At 41.4% G+C, this 20,925-nt stretch overlaps 1 protein-coding gene across 1 annotated transcript in view; it reads left to right on the plus strand.

The window, feature by feature from the left end:
• The first annotated feature begins 792 nt into the window (after window positions 1-792).
• TTC4 (tetratricopeptide repeat domain 4) overlaps window positions 793-20,925 on the plus strand; it is a 31,171-nt gene continuing 11,038 nt past the window's right edge. The window contains exons 1-8 of the mRNA XM_040470361.1: window positions 793-982; window positions 1,622-1,739; window positions 2,486-2,647; window positions 8,083-8,160; window positions 9,597-9,721; window positions 17,099-17,185; window positions 19,220-19,437; window positions 20,223-20,304. Coding sequence (XP_040326295.1) covers window positions 866-982; window positions 1,622-1,739; window positions 2,486-2,647; window positions 8,083-8,160; window positions 9,597-9,721; window positions 17,099-17,185; window positions 19,220-19,437; window positions 20,223-20,304 — 987 coding nt within the window. The 5' untranslated portion in view covers window positions 793-865. The remainder of the gene's footprint in view (window positions 983-1,621; window positions 1,740-2,485; window positions 2,648-8,082; window positions 8,161-9,596; window positions 9,722-17,098; window positions 17,186-19,219; window positions 19,438-20,222; window positions 20,305-20,925) is intronic.

The raw sequence follows: 20,925 nt of genomic DNA on the forward strand, positions 1-20,925 counted from the left end.
ACCCTGTGGCTGAAGGAAGGCACACCTCCCCTGGAGATCCTGTTTCCATCTCAGCTGGGGCGGGTAGGGAGGTGGTTGACCTCAGAAATAGGCATGTCTGATCACATAGCCCCTTTTCTCAAAACTCTCCAGAAGCTACCACCGCACGCTGAGGAAGACCCAAGTCAGAATCACTACTCATCATCCCTCTCACTTCACCTACTCACCCTACTTCTCATTCTGCACCAGCACCCCCTTCCCCCAACTCCCCTCCCTGCGGCTGGGCCCTGCCAATCCCCTCCATGGAGAGTGCTCTCCCCGCGCCCTCACCCCCCAACAGGCCCTGGCCACTTCTGGCCTCCTCCTTTGCTTGCATGCCTGTACACCCAGTTTGAAACTTTCCCCTGATAGCTCTTGCTAGCACCTGACAACCTCTTACAAAGTATATGTTTACCGTCTGTCTCCCCGCACTACCTGATCAGCTCCTGGAGAGCAAGGGTTTTATCTGCTTTTTATCTGCTTTCCCCACCACTGTATACCCAGCCACCACAATAGGCCTGAACACACAAGGAGCTTGGGGAACACGTGTTAACTGGCTGAACAAACGAGTTAACGGAGTGATAATGGGGCACTGCGGGGCGCTGGGTTTATCCACCATCCCAAACACTGGGGGGGCGGGGCTGCGGCCAGCTGAGGGGAGGGCGGGGCGGGGGTGGTGCCGGCCGGGAAGGGGTGGAGCCGGGCCGGCTGTGTCCTGAGTAGGGCGGAACCCGAGGCGCGCCGGCGGGCGCGGGCCCGGAGGACTGAGGGAAGAGCACCCGCGCTGCCGGAAGTGGCCGCGCGTTTTTAGCCGCTGCGACCGTGGCGCGAGAGCCGAGGGGTCGCCATGGAGCAATGGGAGCCGGACGCCGACGTTGACGCCGACGATGCCATGGACGCGTTCCTGGAAAAGTTCCAGAACGAGCCTTACAGTGGCGGCTTCCACGAGGACCAGTGGGAGGAGGTAGGCGGCTCGGGGCCCCGCACGTGGTGTGTGTGTGTGTGTGTGTGTGTGTGTATGTGTGTGTATGTGTGTCGGGTTGGGGGGGGTCGTCGCGACACCTGGGGCTCCCGGGCACGGAGACGCCTCCCTCATCCCCGGGCCTGGCGCTGCCAGCGGATAGGTGGTTTCCACTTGGGAATGATAGAAAATCGGCCTCGAGGTTTTGAGGGCCTTCTTTAGCTGTCAGTACATTTAGGCGCCAGACCCACCTGTGACTCTACCACTTACTGGCTCGGCTACTTAATGTCTCTGAGCCCGTGGCCTCGTTTGTAAAATTTCCTAAACTGTAGCCCACAGTCTCGTAGGATTGCGGCGAAGATGAAGGGATATGGTGGGTACAGTGACGGGGACGCAAGAGCGCTCAATTAGTGGTGATTACCGCGGCCCTTGTAAAAACGCGAGAACCGAAAGAATCTTTAGAGGTCGTTACCCTGCGCTATCATTTTACAGATGGGAAACTGAGGCCTGAATAGGGAGAGAGATAGCTAATCCTGATTTGCAAATCATGATGAGGAAGAAAACTCTGACGTAGAGATACGGAATTGGATCTGCCCAGTGGAAAATCTTATTCCTACAGTTCTTTCTTGTCTTAATCTCCAGGAATTTGAAAAGGTCCCCCTATTTATGAGGAAAGCGCCATCCGAAATTGATCCCAACGAAAATCCTGACTTGGCTTGCCTCCAGTCAATTATTTTTGATGAAGAACGATCTCCAGAAGGTATCTGACATGAGTCTAATATTTGTTTTGTGTCTCCGTTGGATTCAGGTAAAGAGCGAGTCAGAAAGGTTCTGATTGATAACAAGTAGTTAACCTGGTCTAACTTGTCACTATTTATTCCACGCATACCCCCCCCTTTTTTTAAATTTTTGATACGTACTAAATGCTAGGCATTGGGAAATACAGGGGTGAGTGAGATGGCCCTCAAGGGTTATGCTCCCGTGGATGGCCAGATTGTCCTATGTGTATCTGGTAAGTGCCAACACGTAGCTATATACTATGTGTTGCTGGAACACTGAAGAGGGGGAGGTAGGAATGGGCTCACAATGGATTGGAAATTTGAACTGATTCTTAACGATTTTGTAGGCTCTTACTAGGGTGAGGAGGGGAATTTGCATTCCTGGGATTAAAACATAAGCAAAAACAAAAGTAGAATTTCCCCCCATTTCTTCAATAATTAAAAAAAAAGTCCATTCTTCAAGAGGTAGGATAAGTATACTTTTTTTGTAAGTACCTAATAATCTACCTCGTAAGATATTTGGAATTGACTGTAGCATTAAGTATGCATGACTTATGTCTCTCCATGTTGATACCCAGTTTTATAGCATTAATTTTTGAGTTTTCTTTTTCTATTGGTTTCTTCTATTTGATTTATCATATGTTACATTATTGTATGGTTTGGAATCTATTTTTAATGAGCCTTTAAAAAAACAGGAAATAGTGATTATTTATTCTCTTCTTTGCAGAACAGGCCAAGACCTACAAGAATGAGGGCAATGATTACTTTAAAGAAAAAGACTATAAAAAAGCTGTGATTTCATACTCTGAAGGATTAAAGAAGAAATGCACAGACCCTGATTTGAATGCTGTCCTTTATACCAACCGGGCAGCAGCACAGTACTATCTTGGTAATTTATTCTATTATTTAGTGCTTTCTAAAGAATTAACTTATGGTAAAAGCCATTATGTTGGCTAGTGCAGAGTTTGAGAGTGTCAGAAGCAGAGCTGCTTATCTCAGAAAGCTAGGCAAGTTTAACTGAACTCCGGTCTTCCAGGTGGACTTGGTGAAAAGGGAAACCAGATAGATTGTGTAATTCTTACCATCTGCTTTAATTTTTTTTTAAGCTTATTCATTTTTGAGAGACAGAGAATGAATGGGGGAGGGGCAGAGAGAGAGGGAGACACAGAATCGGAAGCAAGCTCCAGGCTCTGAGCTGTCAGCACAGAGCCTGATGTGTGTCTTGAACCCACAAGTAGTGAGATCGTGACCTGAGTTAAAGTCGGACGCTTAATCACCCAAGTGCCCCATCTTACTATCTGAACCAAACAAGTGACCTGCCTTAATAAATGAGTTGGTATGATCTGAGATTTGTTTTAGTCCAAATGCTTCTCTCTCAAAAAAAAAAAAAAAAAAGTGTTTTTGTTTTTGGCCTTTTATCCTATTCTTAAGGATGCTAGAAGGATTCAAGAAATAGAGATTTTTTAAGTGACAGAACTATATAAATCAAAGGGAGAATTTTTCAAAGCATTCTGTGGGACCTTTGATGTGACAAATACTCTTTAGGCAAGGAAATTTGGAACTTGCTGCTGCTTTGTTTTAGATTTGCAGTTCACATTAGTATGTTCAGGATGCTGGGATGACCTACAGCAAAGAACCCTACCTTACGATTCTTATGTTTTTGTAAGCTCCTTTTCAAGTAATGCTTATTACCATGCAGGACTGTTGAGCAGATGTGACTTTGGGAAACACTGGTTATTCGGTAACATTATTGCTGGTGACTAGTCTTGGTCATGTTAGACCCATGTTTCTTATCACAGAGTTGAAAGACGACCTGGGGCCTTGGGCATTTCTGAGGGACTGGTAGAGCATAAGCCTTGCAGTCTAGCTGGGATGAGTCAGGTGGGACCATTTGAGCAGTTTCTCCCCAGTCATAGTCTGCTCCAACTGTTGTCTCCTTTAGTGTGTTTCATTATACAATCCTAAATAGTAAAAGTGGTATAGAACTTAAGAGATTATTTGGGCCAACCAACCCCTCGTTTTACATAGACCCAGAGAGGGACCCTCTGGTTGGTGTCAGAACCAGGACTGGAAACCCATTTTTCTAACTTCTGGAGGAATACGTTTTCTTCTTCAACGGACAAACTTGAGTTCTTGTTCTGTGTTAGGCATGGGCATTGCAGAGATGGGTAAGACCTGGCCTTTCCCTGAGGAGTTTCATTCATTTCCTTAGTCAGTAAATACACATAAAGCATTTACTGTGTGCTATGCATTTCACTGTGATCAATAGCTACATGTTCTTTGGGCAACTTTAAGACTATCCTGTATAGGGCCAATAAGACCAGAAGAAGCACCTTGCAAGAAGAAAACCGTGTGTGTGTGTGATGCTAGAGGAGTAGAGGCTTGATAATCCCTGCTGTTCCTTAAATGATACCTCACTGGTACAGCTCACAGAGCACTTCCACATTTGTCATCTCTCTTGACCTCATAGCAACTATGTAACATAGGTGAGCTTGACTGCTTTTTCCCTAGTCAGAGTAAAATTGTCATAAAATACAGTAAATGTAGTAAAATGAATTGTGTAAGGGTACACAGTGCTAGGATTAGTATGCAGAATCAGGTTTGATTCAAAGCGCACTAAATGGAAGACCCCTTTACCCACACTTCCAGAAGTACCTGGTGCTGTCAGTTCCTTAGTCCTGAGTACTTTTAGGTTCTGCAGTACCACTCACTAGCTTTGGGGCTTTCCCTTTGCTGGCTTAGAATTCAGTTTTCTTAGGCCTGATTAGTCATTTAGCCCTTGTCCCTTTGTTTTCCGGCTTTAAAATGTGTTCTGTATTCTTACTCTTTTTGTCTCTGTGGGTTTATGGCATTTTTGGGGGAAAGGGGAAAAGTAGTGGAGGTTGAGTTAAATCCTTATCTACCTTATCTAAAGGTTCAATCTACCACCTTTAACCAGAAGTCTTTGGATCTCTTATATATATATATTTTTTTGTGTAGTTAATATGCTGTTCTTCCAATATTGTATTCCGTTCTTTTCACTTAATTTTATAACATATAAACAGTTTTACCTGTCATTAAAATGATTTGTGAATATTATTTTAATAGCTACATAAAGCTGCATCATTTGGACACACCAGTGTTTACACTATTGGCTTCACTGTTTGCTATTATTAAATATACAGCTGCTTTTAGGTGTTTTAAAATAATGCAATAATGAACACAGTGGTAAAGTTTTCCACTAATTCTGATTCATCTTAAGGCTAAAGCAGGATTTGGCAGACTATGGCTCACATGCCACATCTGGATCCTTGGCTTCTTATGAGCTAAAAATGTTTTTTATATTTTAAAGAATTATAAAACAAGCAAAGACGAATATGTAACAGATCATATTTGGCCTAAAATATTTACTATATCTATATGGCCCTTCAGAAGAGGGTCAGAAAAATTTTGCTGACCCCTGTGCTAGAATTTTTAGAAGTGAAAATAATAGGTAAATACCAAACTGTTAAGTAAACTAGAAAGTGAAAATCTACTTCATGCCCTCCTAGTTTGGATAACCAGTGTGTGTGTGATTGCAGACCGTTTTTTTTTTTTTAATACATTTATAAATACATATGTGTGTGTACATATGACTGTATATTTAGATTGGTTAGTTTTACAAAATCATATTTGCATTTTATACATTGACATTATACACATAGAACAACCACTTAAAACTACGTAGTACAGGCATCCTATCATGTGCAGATCCTTTTTTTTTTTTTTTCAACGTTTATTTATTTTGGGGACAGAGAGAGACAGAGCATGAACGGGGGAGGGGCAGAGAGAGAGGGAGACACAGAATCAGAAACAGGCTCCAGGCTCTGAGCCATCAGCCCAGAGCCTGACGCGGGGCTCGAACTCACGGACCGCGAGATCGTGACCTGGCCGAAGTCGGACGCTTAACCGACTGCACCACCCAGGCGCCCCATCATGTGCAGATCCTTTCACATGCAGATCTATCTTACTCTTTTTTTTAATGGCCGCATACTATGTAATAGTATGGATTAACCATAGTTTGTTTCCCAAATTTTTATTTAAATTCTAGTTAGTTAACATATAATGTAATATGGGTTTCAAGAGTAGAATTTATTGGTTCATCGCTTACAATACCCAGTGCTCAACACAAGTGCCCTCCTTAATGCCCATCACCCTTTTAGCCCATCCCTCCAACAGCCTTCAGTTTGTTCTCTATATATAGTTAAGAGTCTCTCATGGTTTGTTTCCATCTCTTTTTTTTTCCCTTCCCCCATGTTCATCTGTTTTGTTTCTTAAATTCCACATGTGAATGAAATCTCATGGATTTGTCTTCCTCTGCCTGCCTTATTTCCCTTAACGTAATGCATTCTAGCTCCATCCACATTGTTGCAAATGGCAACGTTTTATTCCTTTTTAAAAATTTTTTTTTTATGTTTATTTATTTTTGAAAGAGACAGAGCACAAGCAGGGGAGGGGCAGAGAGAGAGGGAGACACAGAATCTGAAGAAGGCTCCAGGCTCTAAGCTGTCAGCACAGAGCCCGATGTGGGGGTCGAACCTACGAACCATAGGATCATGACCTGAGCTGAAGTCGGACACTTAACCGACTGAGCCACCCAGGCGCCCCAACATTTTATTCTTTTCGATGGCTGAGTAATATCTATGTGTGTGTGTGTGTGTGTGTCTTCTTTATCCATTCATTAGTCATTGGACACTTGGGCTCTTTGCATAGTCTGGCTATTATTGATAATGCTCTTATAAACATTAGGGTGCATGTGTCCCTTCACATCTGTATTTTTGTATCCTCTGGATAAATACCAAGTAGTGCAATTGCTAGGTCGTAGGGTAGTTCTATTTTTAACTTTTTGAGGAATCTTCATACTATTTTCCAGAGTGGCTGCACCAGTTTGCATTCCCACCAACAGGCAAACCCTTTCTCCACATCCTCACCAATATCTGTTGTTTCCTGAGTTGTTAATTTTAGCCATTCTGACTGGTGACATGGTATCTCCTAGTGGTTTTGATTTGTGTTTCCCTGATGATGTGATGTTGAGCATCTTTTCATGTGTCTGTTAGCCATCTGGGTGTCTTCTTTGGAAAAGTGTCTATTCATGTCTTCTGCCCATTTCTTAAGTGGATTATTTGTTTTTTGGCTGCTGAGTTTGATAAATTCTTTATAGAATTTTGGATACTAATCCTGTATCTGATATATTATTTGCAAATATCTTCTCCCTTTCCGTAGGCTGCCTTTTAGTCTTGTTGACTGTTTCTTTCGCTTTTCAGAAACTTTTTATCTTGATCAAGTCGCAATAGTTCCTATTTGCTTTTGAGACGTATCTAGTCAGAAGTTGCCCTAGCTGAAGTCAGAGAGGTTGTTGCCTGTTTTCCCCTCTAGGATTTTGATGGTTTCCTGTCTCATATTCAGATCTTTCTTCCATTTTGAGTTTGTATGGTGTGAGAAAGTGGTCCAGTTTCATTCTTCTGCATGTTGCTGTCCAGTTTTCCCAACACCGTTTGTTGAAAAGACTGTCTTTTTTCCATTGGGTATTCTTTCCTGCTTTGTCAAAGATTAGTTGACCATATATTTGTGGGCATAACCATAGTTTATTTAGTCATTACCATATCAAGGATAGTTAGGGTATCACCAGCATTTCACAATTAAAAGTAATACTGCAGTTAACATGCGTTTACATTTATCCTTGCACATTTGTCCAAGTATTGTTTTTTAATGTTTTTATTTTTGAGAGGGAGCGGAGGGGCAGAGACAGAATCTCAAGCAGGCTCTGTGCTGTCAGTGAAGAGCCCAGTGTGGGGCTTAATCCCACAAACTGTGAGATCGTGACCTGAGCCAGAATCAAGAGTTGATGCACACTTAACTGACTGAGCCACCCAGGTGCCCCTGCCCAAGTATTTTTAAGGATAAATTCCCAGAAGAATATTGTTGGGTGAGAGTATACACCCAAAGTACATGCTAATTTGCTCTCTAATTTATCCTTACACGAGTGCCCTTTTTCCATGTCTTCACCGATACGGGATATTATCTGTCTTTAATTTTTACCAGTTCCATGTTAATTTCAATTTCTTCAGTCATTGGTGATGTTGAGCATCTTTTCATGGGCTTGCTAGCCATTTAGTTGTTCTGTGAGCTTCCAGTGGTAGAAATATTGCTAAGACTCTTGATGAGCTCAACTATATTTTTTTCTAAAAACCATTGCTCTTTTTTATATTCCTCCAAGACTGTATAAGAATATGTCTCTACACACAAATTTTTGCAAATATTCTGATCTCAATCTTGTTTTCTCTTTTACTAAATGGTGACTATTAGGCAATTTTCGTTCTGCTCTCAATGATGTGACAGCTGCCAAAAAGCTAAAACCCTGCCACCTCAAAGCAATAATAAGAGGTAAGTATCATAGAACCACAGTATGATTGTCATCATGGAAAAGTTGGCACTTACTGCACCAAGAGTTGAGGAATTTTTAGCTTTAATATTAAGAGTCTGATATACTAATGAAGTCACCTTATTTTTGCATTCTTGATATTAAGTTCCTGGTTATTATCAATAGCAGCATGCCATTTTTAAAAGAATTTTCCAGAGAATAATATAACCCTTTATGGTTTAAGAATTTGTAGAGAAATTGAAACTCCTCGTTTTAAATTAATAATAAAATTAATTAAAATAAAGCAGTTCCAGAAGCTGCATTCTAATTTTTTTTCCAAATTAGCTGATTGAAAGGTGAGATTTTCAAATGCCATGTTAATTAAAAGGTAAGTTATTGGACCTTTGCTGAGAACTCTTGATGCTGAGATGTTCCCAGATTATATTTTCTTTTGTGGTCTGACCTTTCTATGTAATAATAGTGCTATATTACTTTTATATTTTACCTTTTCTTTGAGAAGCTCAAAAGTGCTTTGTAAACTTTAATTTATTCATCACATATTAATCTTCCCTATATCCCCATGGACCAACTGCTTTATCCTAAGCCAAATGCTTTATCAAAGTTCTGCCTCTTTAGATATGTGTAGTTAGGGGGTGGTAGGTAGATCCGTGTTCCTCAGCTGTTGGGAAAGAAGGTATTGTTCAAAGATTAGCAAGTAAATTCACTCTAGTCCTGTGGAATTGGCTCCAAGCTGGAGTCTAATCCTTGACTGAATTCAGTTTTACCTCAGCATGTGACCATGGCAAGACATCCACTCTTAGTTTGCCTATCTCTGGAAGATGAGGTTAGATTCTGTGGACATCGAAGCCCTCACAGTTCTGATATTTTGAAATTCTGTGGAAAGTCTAAAGGGGCTAACTGGAGAAGAACAAACATGGCGAGAGGAGAGGCAGCTGCCTTTGGGCACCATTTTAGGAGAGATCATTGTCTTTGGTCTTGCCACTGCTTTGATGAATGGCTAATGTCAATTCTGCTTTCTGTCTCCGTTTAAAATATCATCTGAGATGGGCATTACTTTGATTTGCAGATGAGGAACCTGAAGCTCGGAGGTGCTCAGTACTTTGTCTAATGTCTAGTTGGTAAATGACAGAGCCCGATTTCTAGCCCATATCTGTCTGATTCCAAAGTCTGTGCTCTTTGCCATTAAGCTGTAGCTTTCCCTACTTTAAAAGCCCTTAATACCAGGGATGCTTACAGGAGTTTTGAGCTGAATGGGCCCTAGAGATCTTTCTGATCTAATATACACAAAATATTCTTCCTTGTCTGGAGAATGCAGTACAAGGGGCTTTAATCATGTTTTCCCTTCAGAATGCTGGCTGGTGGAGGTGGGGGTTCTTGTTTAAGGAGGCCTCTTTCCATGCATATTGTCCACGTATATTAAGGGTTCTGGGTTCTACAGGTGCCTTATGCCATTTGGAACTGAAAAATTTTGCTGAGGCTGTGAACTGGTGTGATGAAGGGTTGCAGATAGATGCCAGAGAGAAGAAGCTTCTGGAAATGAGGGCTAAAGCAGACAAACTGAAGGTAGGTGGCAGAATCAGTAGCCAGTTGGCATTTGTTACTTTGCATTAATTATTTAGTATTTCCCAGATTGTATCTTTTGGGTTGTTGTAAACTTTTTCTTATTATTTTTTAAATGTTTATATTTTTTTTGAGAGAGAGAGAGAGAGTGTATGCGCTTGCAAGTGTGCATGAGCAGGGGAGATGTAGAGAGAGAGGGAGAGAGAGAATCCCAAGCAGTCTCCTTGCTGTCAGTGCAGAGCCCAACATGGGTCTTGAACTCCTGAACTTCAAGATCATGACCTGAGCTGAAATCAAGAGTTGGATGCTTAACTGACTGAGCCACCCAGGTACCTCAACTTTTCTTCTTGAAAAACAAAACCCAGGGTGCCTGGGTGGCTCAGTCGGCTAAGCATCCGACTTTGGCTCAGGTCATGAGCTCCTGGTTTGTGAGTTCGAGCCCCACATGGGGCTCTGTACTGAGAGTTCAGAGCCTGGAGCCTGCTTCAGATTCTGTGTCTCCGTCTCTCTCTGCCTCTCCGCTTGCGCTCTGTCTCTCTGTCAAAAATAAATAAACATATAAAAACAAAAACAAAAACCAAAGCCAGAACTATTCCCTATCTTTGGAACTCTGGAGAACACAAATAAGTTTATTGTTTATAGTTATAATGTGTTTATAGTTATAATGTGACAGAGGCAAGCAAGAATATATATTATATAGAGTAGTAGTATCTCACTCTGCCCTGGGTGAGAGCAGGGCAGCAATGGGGATGGCAGAGAAGACTGGCTGAAAGAGGTGATGCTTCTGTCTAATCTCTTGAAGATTGAGCAAAAGTTTACTCAGCTGGAGGGTGGGGTGTGGGGAGTGGAGAGCATTCCAGACAAGAGAGAGCATAACTATGGGCAAGTTCTTGATATTTCTGAAACTCCATCCCCTCTCTGAAAATTGTGGACATAACATATGCCTCAGGTTTTTATGAGGGTTGAATGAGAATATGTGTGTTAGTACATTCTAGACTTATAAGGAGTTGATAAGTTTGTGGCTATTATGATTTGAATAAGAAATGGCATAAGACTGCCATAATGTAGTCTGCACACTGGGTAAAGCTCTTGAAAGAGCTTTTGTTGAACATTAAACAAAACCTTAAGCTTCTGCCAGCATTGTATAACTCCCAGCTTTAAGACACCTATAACTTGCTGATGAAATGCTATTTCTGGCACATAGTAGCAACAGTGATGATAAAACAGTAATACTGGCAGAATACCATCAGTATGAAAAATAACGTCCAGCATCTAGATAGCATTTACTGGCTGTATCTTCCAGGTGCTATTTAAATATTTTTACTTAAATGAATTCATTTAAACCACACAACAACCCTACAAGGTAGGAACTATTCTGATTCACCTTTCAGGAGTAGGTAGCTAAAGCATAGAGATTAGGAACCTGCCTAAGTCACGTAGCTGTGGTGAAGCTGGGCGTCAGAGTCAGGCAGTCTGGGTCTAGAGTCCACGTGCTTAGTCCCTATGCGTCACTGCCTCGCATGTCTATTAATACAAAGCCGGAACTGGACTTCAAGTCTCCTGATTATTGTTCTAGGTCTGTCTGCACTGCTTATACTATGGAGGGGGAATTCTCAGTGCTATGGGAGCCTTCAGCTGGCCCTACAAAGGGGTAGGTTTTAGTCAAAGGTCATTCTGGACATATAAAATGATAGAAAAAGTAGATATCTGTTGACTCACATGGCTCAGTGACAGAATTCTGAACCTAGGTAACTGAGAGAATGTCTCGCAGGCTACTGTGTAAGGCCATAGCCAAGCTAATCCACAAAAAAACCCATAGTGGACCTAAATGAAAGCTGTAGGTTCTGTAGCACAGGCACAGTTGAAGGAAGATTTCAGGGCTCCAAAGCCTGATATTGGGTATAGGTAACACTGCTTGCTGAGTATCAGGATTATTCTATATCTGAGTATAAACTAATTCTGGATTCCTATGTGCTTGGTGTGTGTACGCAACAGACCTCATATGGTGATGGTAAAATCAGACAAAACAGCCATCAATACCATCTGGTATTTATTACCAGAAATAAAGTATGGAATTTTTTAAATGATAAAAGCTTATCAAGAACATTTAACAGTTCTAAATATGTATGTAAAGTAAGAAGAGCACTTCAAGATGCATGAAGCAAAAAAATTGATAAACGAGACAAATCTACAAATAGGTGTAGATGTCAACATCACTCAGTAATTGATAGAACAAGTAGATAAATTGGCAGAGAGAAGTGACATCAGCAAAAATGGCCAAATAAAGACCTGCTAAAATTCTTTACTTGATAAAAATGTATGGAAAACTGGCAAAATGGTCCGTCAACTTTTTCAGAACTCTGAAATGAGTCAAAGGCTTGCAGCAATCAGGGAGTGTTTATTCAGGAAAAGTGTCTGAACCTCCAATAAGCAGAGCAAGCTTTGTGACATTTTTACTTACCCTGTTCCCATCTCCTATTCCCTATTTCCATTTCCCTACTACCACAGTAGCCTTGAAAGAATCATGGTGAAAATGAGCAGCTTGGCAGCCACCAGAGGAGGCAGATAGGATTAGAGCCCTTTCAAAGCCCCATTCCTAGAGAATTGTCATTATTTGACCATCTGGGTGGTTTCCAAGAACACCCCACTCACCAGGCTGATTTAATTTAACTCATCTTCGAGCTATCCCAGTATGAAAAGCTTTTGGGGGTGGGGGAGCTGGGTGGGAAGAAGGGGTGTGTCAGAAATAATTAGAAGGAATTAGTTAAGATTGCCACTGCCTGAGATAGTGCATAACAGGGCAAACAGTAGGCTTACCAGAATACTTAAAAGGAAAAGCTGGGAAATGAGATTCTGCAGGGGCTTTGAAAAGCTCCAACATATTCCTGAAGATCTACAAGGTCACATGTGTGTCCAGGGCTATGCATGTGCTCAGGAAAGATCTAAGAAGGCCCTTAGCTTTTACCTCTGGCTGACTTGGAGGCTCTGTGAAAGCTGTAAGGGAAGGCTAAGGCTGCATTGTAAACAGTGGGTGAGTGTTGAAGGTGTGCCACAATATGCACAGAGAGCCCTCCAGCAAAGAGTGGGAGACTTTTTGCCTTCAGGCGTTTAGGGAAATCTGTCCAATCATTAGCTGACCACTAAACTAACTATTCAGGGACTTTCATGTCACATAAAACAGAATACACGCTTTATAGAATTAGTTCAGGAAAGTAATTAAAACAATAGGAGAAGCAATATCAAAAACTGGAGGGGAAAGAGAGAGGAGAATGCGATTTCCAGAGTTGCCATATTGTATTATTTTAAATGTCTGGTTTTCAATACAAAATTACAAGACATGCAAAGAAATAAGAAAGTATGATCCACACACAGGAAAAAAATCAATAGAAAATGTCCCTGAGGAAGCCCAGACATGAGACTTATAAAGACTTTAAACCAGCTCTTTCCAGTATGTTCTAGAACAAAAGAACTAAAGAATTAAAAAAAAAAAAAAATGAGAACAATGTCTTACCAAATAGAGACTATCAATAAATTATAAAAAAGAATCAAATAGAAATTCTGTAGTTGAAAAGTATAACTGAAATGAAAAGTTCACTAAAGGGCTTAACAGCAGAACTGTGAAGATAGGTCAGTTGTGATCACCCAGCGTGAGGAACAGAAAGAAGAATAAAGAAACATGAAGAGAGACTGAGCGGCGTGTTGGATGCCATCAAGTATATCATCATAGACGTGGGAGTCCCAGGACAGGAGAAAGTAAAAGAGACAAAAGAATACTTGAAGAGATAAAGCCAAAACTTCCCAGATTTGATAAAAAGCAGTTATCTACCCTTCTAAGAAGCTTAACAAACTCCAAGTAGGATCAACTTAAAGAAATCTGTACCTGGACATATCATAATCAAACTGTTGAAAATCAAACACAAGAATGTTAAAAGCATCAAGGGAGAAGTGACTCTTCACGTATAAGAGAGCCTCAATAAAAGTAACAGCTGATTTCTCATCAGAAGCCACGGAAGCGAAAGGGTTCCATGGATTGTCATTCAAAGTGCTGAAAGAAAGACTGTCAACTAAGAACTCTATATCCAGCAAACCTATCCTTCAAAAAAGAAGGAACACTCTTGATTTACAAATGATACAATCTTATATATAAAAAATCCTAAGGAATCCACTAAAAATCTATTGGAACTAATAAATTAGTTTAGCAAGCTGTTGGTGAACATTCCAAATAGGAAATTAAGAAAACAATTCCATCTATAATAGCATCAGAAAGAATAAAATATTTAGGAATAAATAAAGTAGCATAAAACTTATAATCCGAAAATAGAGAACATTGTTTAAAGAAATTAAATATAAGAAAATAGGAAGACATTCATAAATCAGATCTTTTCTTTTTTTAATTTTTTTGTTTATTTTTGAGAGAGAAGAGTGTGAGAGTGGGAGGGACAGAGAGAGAGGGGGACACAGAACCCGAAGCAGGCTCCAGGCTCTGAGCTGTAGGCACAGAGCCTGATGTGGGGCTCAAACTCAACTAACCGTGAGATCATGACCTGAGCGGCAGTCAGATGCTTAACCGACTGAGACACCCAGGCGCCCCTGAATCATCTTAATATTGTTAAGACGACAGTGCTCCCCAAATTGGTGTATAGATTCAACCCAGTGTGTATCAAATTTCTAACTGGCTGCTTTGCAGAATATTGACAGACTGATTCTGATATTCATCTGTAAATTCGAGGTACCCAGAATAGCCAAAAACAATCCTAAAAAGCATTAAGTTAGAGCACTGACACTTCCCAATTTCAAATCTTACTAAAATTTCAAATCTTACTACTGTAGTAATCAAGACATTGTGGTACTGGCAGAAGGACAGACCTATAGGTGTAACAGAATTGAGAGCTCAGAAGTAAACCCTCACATTCATGGACAGTTAATGTTCATCAAGGGTACCTAAACTATTCAATGGGGAAGGAACAGTCTTGTCAATAAACAATGCTGGAACAACTGTATATCCCCATGCAAAGCATGAATTTGGACTCCTACCTCATTTCGTATGCAACATGGATCAAAGACCTAAATGGAAGAGCAAAGCTACAAAACTCTTTTTTTTTTTTTTTTTTTTTTTTTAGAGAGGGCATGGGGAAGGGATGGGAGGTGGGGGACAGGGAGGTGGGAGAGAATCTCAAGGAGGCTTGGAGCTGTCAGCACTGAGCCTGATGTGGGGCTCAGTCTCATGAACTGAGAGATCACAACCTAGTTGAAATCAGGAGTCAGACACTTAACCAACTGAGCCACCCAGGCACCCCAAAGCTATAGAACTCTTAAAATGTTGGCATTAATCTTCATGACCTTGGATTAGGCAATGGTTTCTTAGATATGACACAAAAAGCACAAGAAACAACAAAATAGATAAACTGGACGTCATCAAAGGTAAAAACTATTGTGCTTCAGAGGCTACCATTGAGAAAGTGAAAAGACAGCCCACAGAATGGGAGAATATTTGTAAATCATGTATCTGTTAAGGGTTGTTTTTTTTTTTTTTTTTAAGTTTTATCTGTTTTATTTTTGAGAGAGAGAGCAAGCAGGGGAAGGGCAGAGAAAGAGGGGGAGAGAGAGAATCCCAAGCAGCCTCCACACTGTCAGCACAGAGTCCGATGTGGTCTCAAACATATGAACCATGAGATCATGACCTGAGCTGAAATGAAGATTTGGATCCTTAACCAACTGAGTCACCCAAGCACCTCCTGTTAAGGGACATTATCTGGAATATATAAGGAACTCTTAACATCTCAACAATTAAAAGACAATCCAACTTTTTAAATGGGCAAAGGATCTGAACAGACATTTCTCCAAAGAGGGTACGTAATGGCCAAAAAGCATATGAAAGATGTTTAACATTGTTAATCATTAGGCAAATGTAAATCAAAACCACAATGAGATTCTATTTCACACTGGGATGGTTATCATTTTTTAATTAGTTAATCAATTTTGAGAGAGAGCACAAATGGGAGAAGGGAAGACGGAGAGAGGGAGAGAATTCCAAGCAGGCTCCACACTGTAAGTGTGGAGCCCAGTGTGAGACTCAAACTCATGAACTACAAGATCATGACCTGAGCTGAAGTCAGACACTTAACTGACTGAGCCACCCAGGTACCCCTGGTTATGATTTTTTTTAATTTTTTTTTTTAACTTTTTATTTTTGAGACAGAGAGACAGAGCGTGAACGGGGAGGGGCAGAGAGAGAGGGAGACACAGAATCCGAAGCAGGCTCCAGGCTCTGAGCGGTCAGCACAGAGCCCGACGCAGGGCTCGAACTCACGGACCATGAGATCGTGACCTGAGCTGAAGTCGGATGCTCAACCGACTGAGCCACCTAGGCGCCCCATGATTTTTTTTTTTAAGGAAAATAAATGTTGAGAAGTATGAGAAGAAACTGAAACCTTTGTGTGTTGCTGGTAAGAATGTAAAATGACAGCCATTATGGAAAACCGCTTGGCAGTTCCTCAGAAAATTAACCACAAAATTAACGTATGAACCAGCATTTGTATTACTAGGCATATACCCAAAGAATTTGAAACAAATATTAAAATAAATACTTGTACATGTGCCACAACACTCCATTGTATTCCTGTAAATCAGAGTAAAAACAACAGGGGACAGAGTCTACATCATCCTTAATCATTCTCTGATGTGGACCAGACACTGTGATTGGGTGTAGCTCAACTGTAAAGGCACTGAATTGGACAGTTTTTAGTGGTATCAGTGGGGTGGGGTACTCTGGATAGTGTAACCAAACTTCCTAACAGCAGAAAGGAGTTTTGCAGCTCTGTTGGCAGACTGGATTGGAGAAGGAATGGACAAGAGTTACCAGCCATTGTTAGCCTTTGTGGGGCTTTTGTGGGGAGGCTGAGGTATGGTTGGTACTATATTTTAGGTCAGAGGTCAGCAAACTAGCCAAATCCAGCCTTTGGCCTGTTCTTATACATTCTGTGAACTAAGGATGTTTTCACATTTTTAAAGAATTCTAAGCACCCAGACATGTGCTTTTAAAGTTTGTTTAATTAATTAGCTAATTAATTAATTTAGAGAGGGAGAGAGAATCCTAAGCAGGCTCCACACTATCAGTGCAGAGCCCAGTGTGGCGCTCGAACTCATGAACTGTGAGATATGACCTGAGCTGAAATCCAGGAGTCAGATGCTTAACTGAGCCAGCCAGGCACCCCAGATGTGTGCTTGTGAAATGTTTACTGAACTGAATCAGGCCGCTGGTATTGCTTGACACAGGAGCCTGGGTTGGATACATACCAAAGATCATAATTAAGAAGCAGGCTGGGGTAATGGAAGAGGAAGCAAGTTCCCTAAGATGATGGATCTCAATTTCATTTTTAGAGAACTGAACAGAGGGATATAAGAAAAGCAAAGATGAAAGAAAAGAAGGAGCAGAATCACAATAAGGCTTTACTCCAGGCCGTCAAGGTGAGTGCTCAAACGTCAGGCCCGTATGGTCTTGCTAAATCCACTGATCCTCAAGCTTATTGGGAACCTTTCTTGGGATACTTTACCTGAATTCGTTCATTTTCTTTCTGCTTTGGTGAAGCAGTGTGGTGAAGGGGCTCTGGAGTCCCATCCCCCGAGGTCAGTCAGCTCTCCTGCTTGTGTACATGTGTTGATCTCAGGTAATCTATACTGAATAGTTGCTATGGGTTAAGCAGTATTTAATCTTCACAGTAGCCTTTTGAGAGAGATCTTCCATCTGCTGCTTTGCTAGATGATGATCTTGTCTCAGAGGTGAAGAAACCTTGCACAGCTGATGTGTATCAGAGCCAGGTCCTTGCTCTGAGCCATTGCATCCTGAGAGAGTCTGAATTTTTAGGAAGCTGCTCCTTTATAACAAAAAGATTTGACCCTGTCCTTTCTTCCCTGCATTTTAAATGGATGTAGTCTGAGCCAAACCATGTTTTCACCTGGATACCTAGCAAGGCACCTGTAGAGGTTTGGCTTGCTTGGTCTTCACAAGGGAGAGGATACCCACCATGAGATTGTGGAGTAGGCCCTTGGTTTCATTTTTTGTTGAGTTAAATTATGCACCATTAAAGTTACTTACTTGGGGCGCCTGGGTGGCTCAGTCTGTTGAGCGTCCAACTTCGGCTCAGGTCATGATCTCGTGGTTCGTGAGTTTGAGCCTGAGCCCCACGTCGGGCTCTGTGCTGACAGCTCAGAGCCTGGAGCCTGCTTCGAATTCTGTGTCTCCCTCTCTCTCTGCCCCTCCCCTACTCATGCTCTGTCTCTCTCTGTCTCTCAAAAATAAATAAATGTTAAAAAAAAAAAAATAAAGTTACTTACTGACTTTGAGACCCTCATACTAAGATGCACTCCACTAGTCCCTCCCCCACAACAAGCAATCTGCTAATACCTGTTAACAGAATGTAATACTCTAGATTCTCCAGCTAATCATCCATAGTGAGGGATGTGGTCATATTCTAAAATAAAATGTAGAATATTGCAATGCCCAGACATTTGTATACAGACCTGATTTCGACTCTCTCCTTTAGTCTGACCCTGCATCTTAAGCTTCAGTGTTCATAAGAATTGCTCTAACAGTTGTATACACAGAACCCTATTTTACCAATGGTTTAAAACTGGGGTCGGCAGACTGCAGCCAGTGGATCACATCCCTGCCTATTTGTTTATGTGTCACATATGGCTGTTTTCACACTACAGTGGCAGAGTTGAGTAGTTAATTTCAACAGAGACCATTTGGCTCAGAAAGCCTAAAATATTTCTGTCTGATCCTTTAAGGAAAAGTTTGCCAACCCCTGATGTAGGAGATACTAAAAGTAACTTGGATCGCATGTAACTTTCCCTGCGTGTGCGAGCCTCCACACACATACATAAAGAGGCAACTCTTCTGTTCAGACCTTTGATTTATCTTTATTTCCACGAGACAGCCAAGATTAAGTCAGTGTGCATTATTTTTAGTATTCTATGTCCTAGCTAAACCAACACACTTACCATTTTTGTATATGCCCGCTCTTGATCTTTTCTGTGCCTTTACATATGCTGTTCCTTGGGGTGGAATGACCTATCCTCCCCGCAGCCCCTGCCCAACTTCTCTGCCTTTCATAGTCATTGCTCAGGACCCAGCATACCCCAGTCATCTCCAGCCCCCAGGCTAAATTAATTATTGATGGTCTGCATTTCTGCAACTCCACTTCTTACCTTATATTGTACTTATTTCCATAGCTCTGTGTCCACTAGACCACGAGCAGGGTCTTGAGGGCAGGAACCATATCTAGCTTGTCTCTGTGACACAGGGTCCAGCATGTGGTCCAGCACCTGGTCAAGGTGAGTTCTCCCTGCTGTGCCAAGCCTCAGGGGTAATGAAGATGAATCCTGTGTAGAGCTGGCCCTCAGGAAGCTCACAGTTTGATGGTTTCCCTGTTATTGAAATGGTCTTGGATCCTTCCACACGATAAGGTTTGTGTGTGTGTTTTTATGTTTTTAATCCAGGCTAGGAACATCAAGCTAGTCTCTGAAGCTGCCAGTGAGGATGAAGATTCAGACTCAGAAGATCTAGGTGAGCTTTCCCTGGATCGGCTCAGCTCGGAGAACCGCTATGGAGCCAGGCTGAGTGTAGATGAGCAGGGCAGGTTAAGCTGGCCTGTGCTCTTTCTGTACCCAGAGCACACCCAGTCGGACTTCATCGCTGCTTTTCATGAGGACTCCAGGTATTTACTTGCCCAAGAGCCCTTTGTTCTTGCTTGCATGCTCTTTCCCTGCTGTCTCGGCAGAGGAAATTTTTGGTTGAGGAGGTCCGAGTATAGTTTAGAAGGTTAACAGTCTGGTTTGTCATAATCTCTCTATCCTGGAGCTCATTTCTCCCTTCACTAACTATAACTAGCTTTGTAGTGACAGACACAGGTCGCACTGTTGTCTGGACTGGGCTAACAAGCAGAGCACCACAGTAGAGTTTGCCAAGCCCTAATACAGATCTCTGGTGAGATAGGAAGTCATTGTAGATAGTATATGCATGGTAACTGAAGTGTGTTGTATTAGGAAAAATATAACTAGCAGTTTTAACATGTGGTTTCATAGGGTTAATGCTTAGAATGCAGCTAAATGTAAGGTATGTTGTTAACCCTGAGTTAGTTTAAAGAAAATTACTGTCATCTAATTTACGGTTGGTTCGTGGGTTCAAGCCCCAAGTCAGGCTCCGTGCTGACAGCATGGAGTCTGCTTGGGATTCTCTCTCTCCCTCTTTCTCTTTCCCTCCTTCACGTACTCGTTTTTTCTCAAAAATGAATGAATAAACTTGGGGGGAAAAAAAAAAAGGACGACTGATACACATACACATTTTGGCTTAAGCCAGATGGCTTTGGATCAGAATGGCTTGGGCCTGCATTTCATGTTTTATACATTTTTGATACCTCTATGTATGGGTGTCCAGGGCCTGTGATGTAGGAAAATAGATCATGAGTTACTGATACCCAGAAAGTACATGTTATATCCTTAGGTTTATTGATCATCTGATGGTGATGTTTGGTGAAACACCCTCTTGGGACTTAGAGCAAAAATACTGCCCTAATAATTTAGAGGTAAGAGATGTTTTACCTTGTTCCTATATGGGATTTTGGGGGGGGGGGGGGTAGGTTTTTACTGCCTTTAGAAAAAATTGTGTCAAATTATACAGAACATAAAATTCATTATTTGAACCAATGCATACTTTTGTAGCATGAAGTACATTTAATTTACATGGTTGTGCAACCATCCCCACCATCCATCTTCATTTCATCATCCCAAACTGAAACACTGGACCTGTTAAACAGTAACTATTTTCTCCTCCAGCCCCTGGCAACCACCATTCTACTTTCTCTTTCTATGAATGTGACTACTCTAGGAACCTTCTATAAGTAGAACCATACACTATTTGTCTTTTTGTGTCTGGCTTATTTCATTAGCATAATGTCTTCAGGGTTCATCCATATTGTACCCTGTGTCAGAATTTCTTTCCTTTTTAAGGCTGAATAATACTCCATTGTTGAGACCTTTTTATTATTATTTTTTGTTTTATTTTTTTATTATTTTTTGAGTGTGTATATGTGTATTTTTTAATTTATTTTTTTAATTTACATCCAAGTTAGCTAGCATATAGTGCAACAATGATTCCTAGAGTAGATTCCTTAATGCCCCTTACCCATTTAGCCCATCCCCCCTCC

This window comes from Herpailurus yagouaroundi, unplaced genomic scaffold (assembly GCF_014898765.1).
Source record: "Herpailurus yagouaroundi ecotype Mexico unplaced genomic scaffold, PumYag 77, whole genome shotgun sequence".
NCBI lineage: Eukaryota > Metazoa > Chordata > Mammalia > Carnivora > Felidae > Herpailurus > Herpailurus yagouaroundi.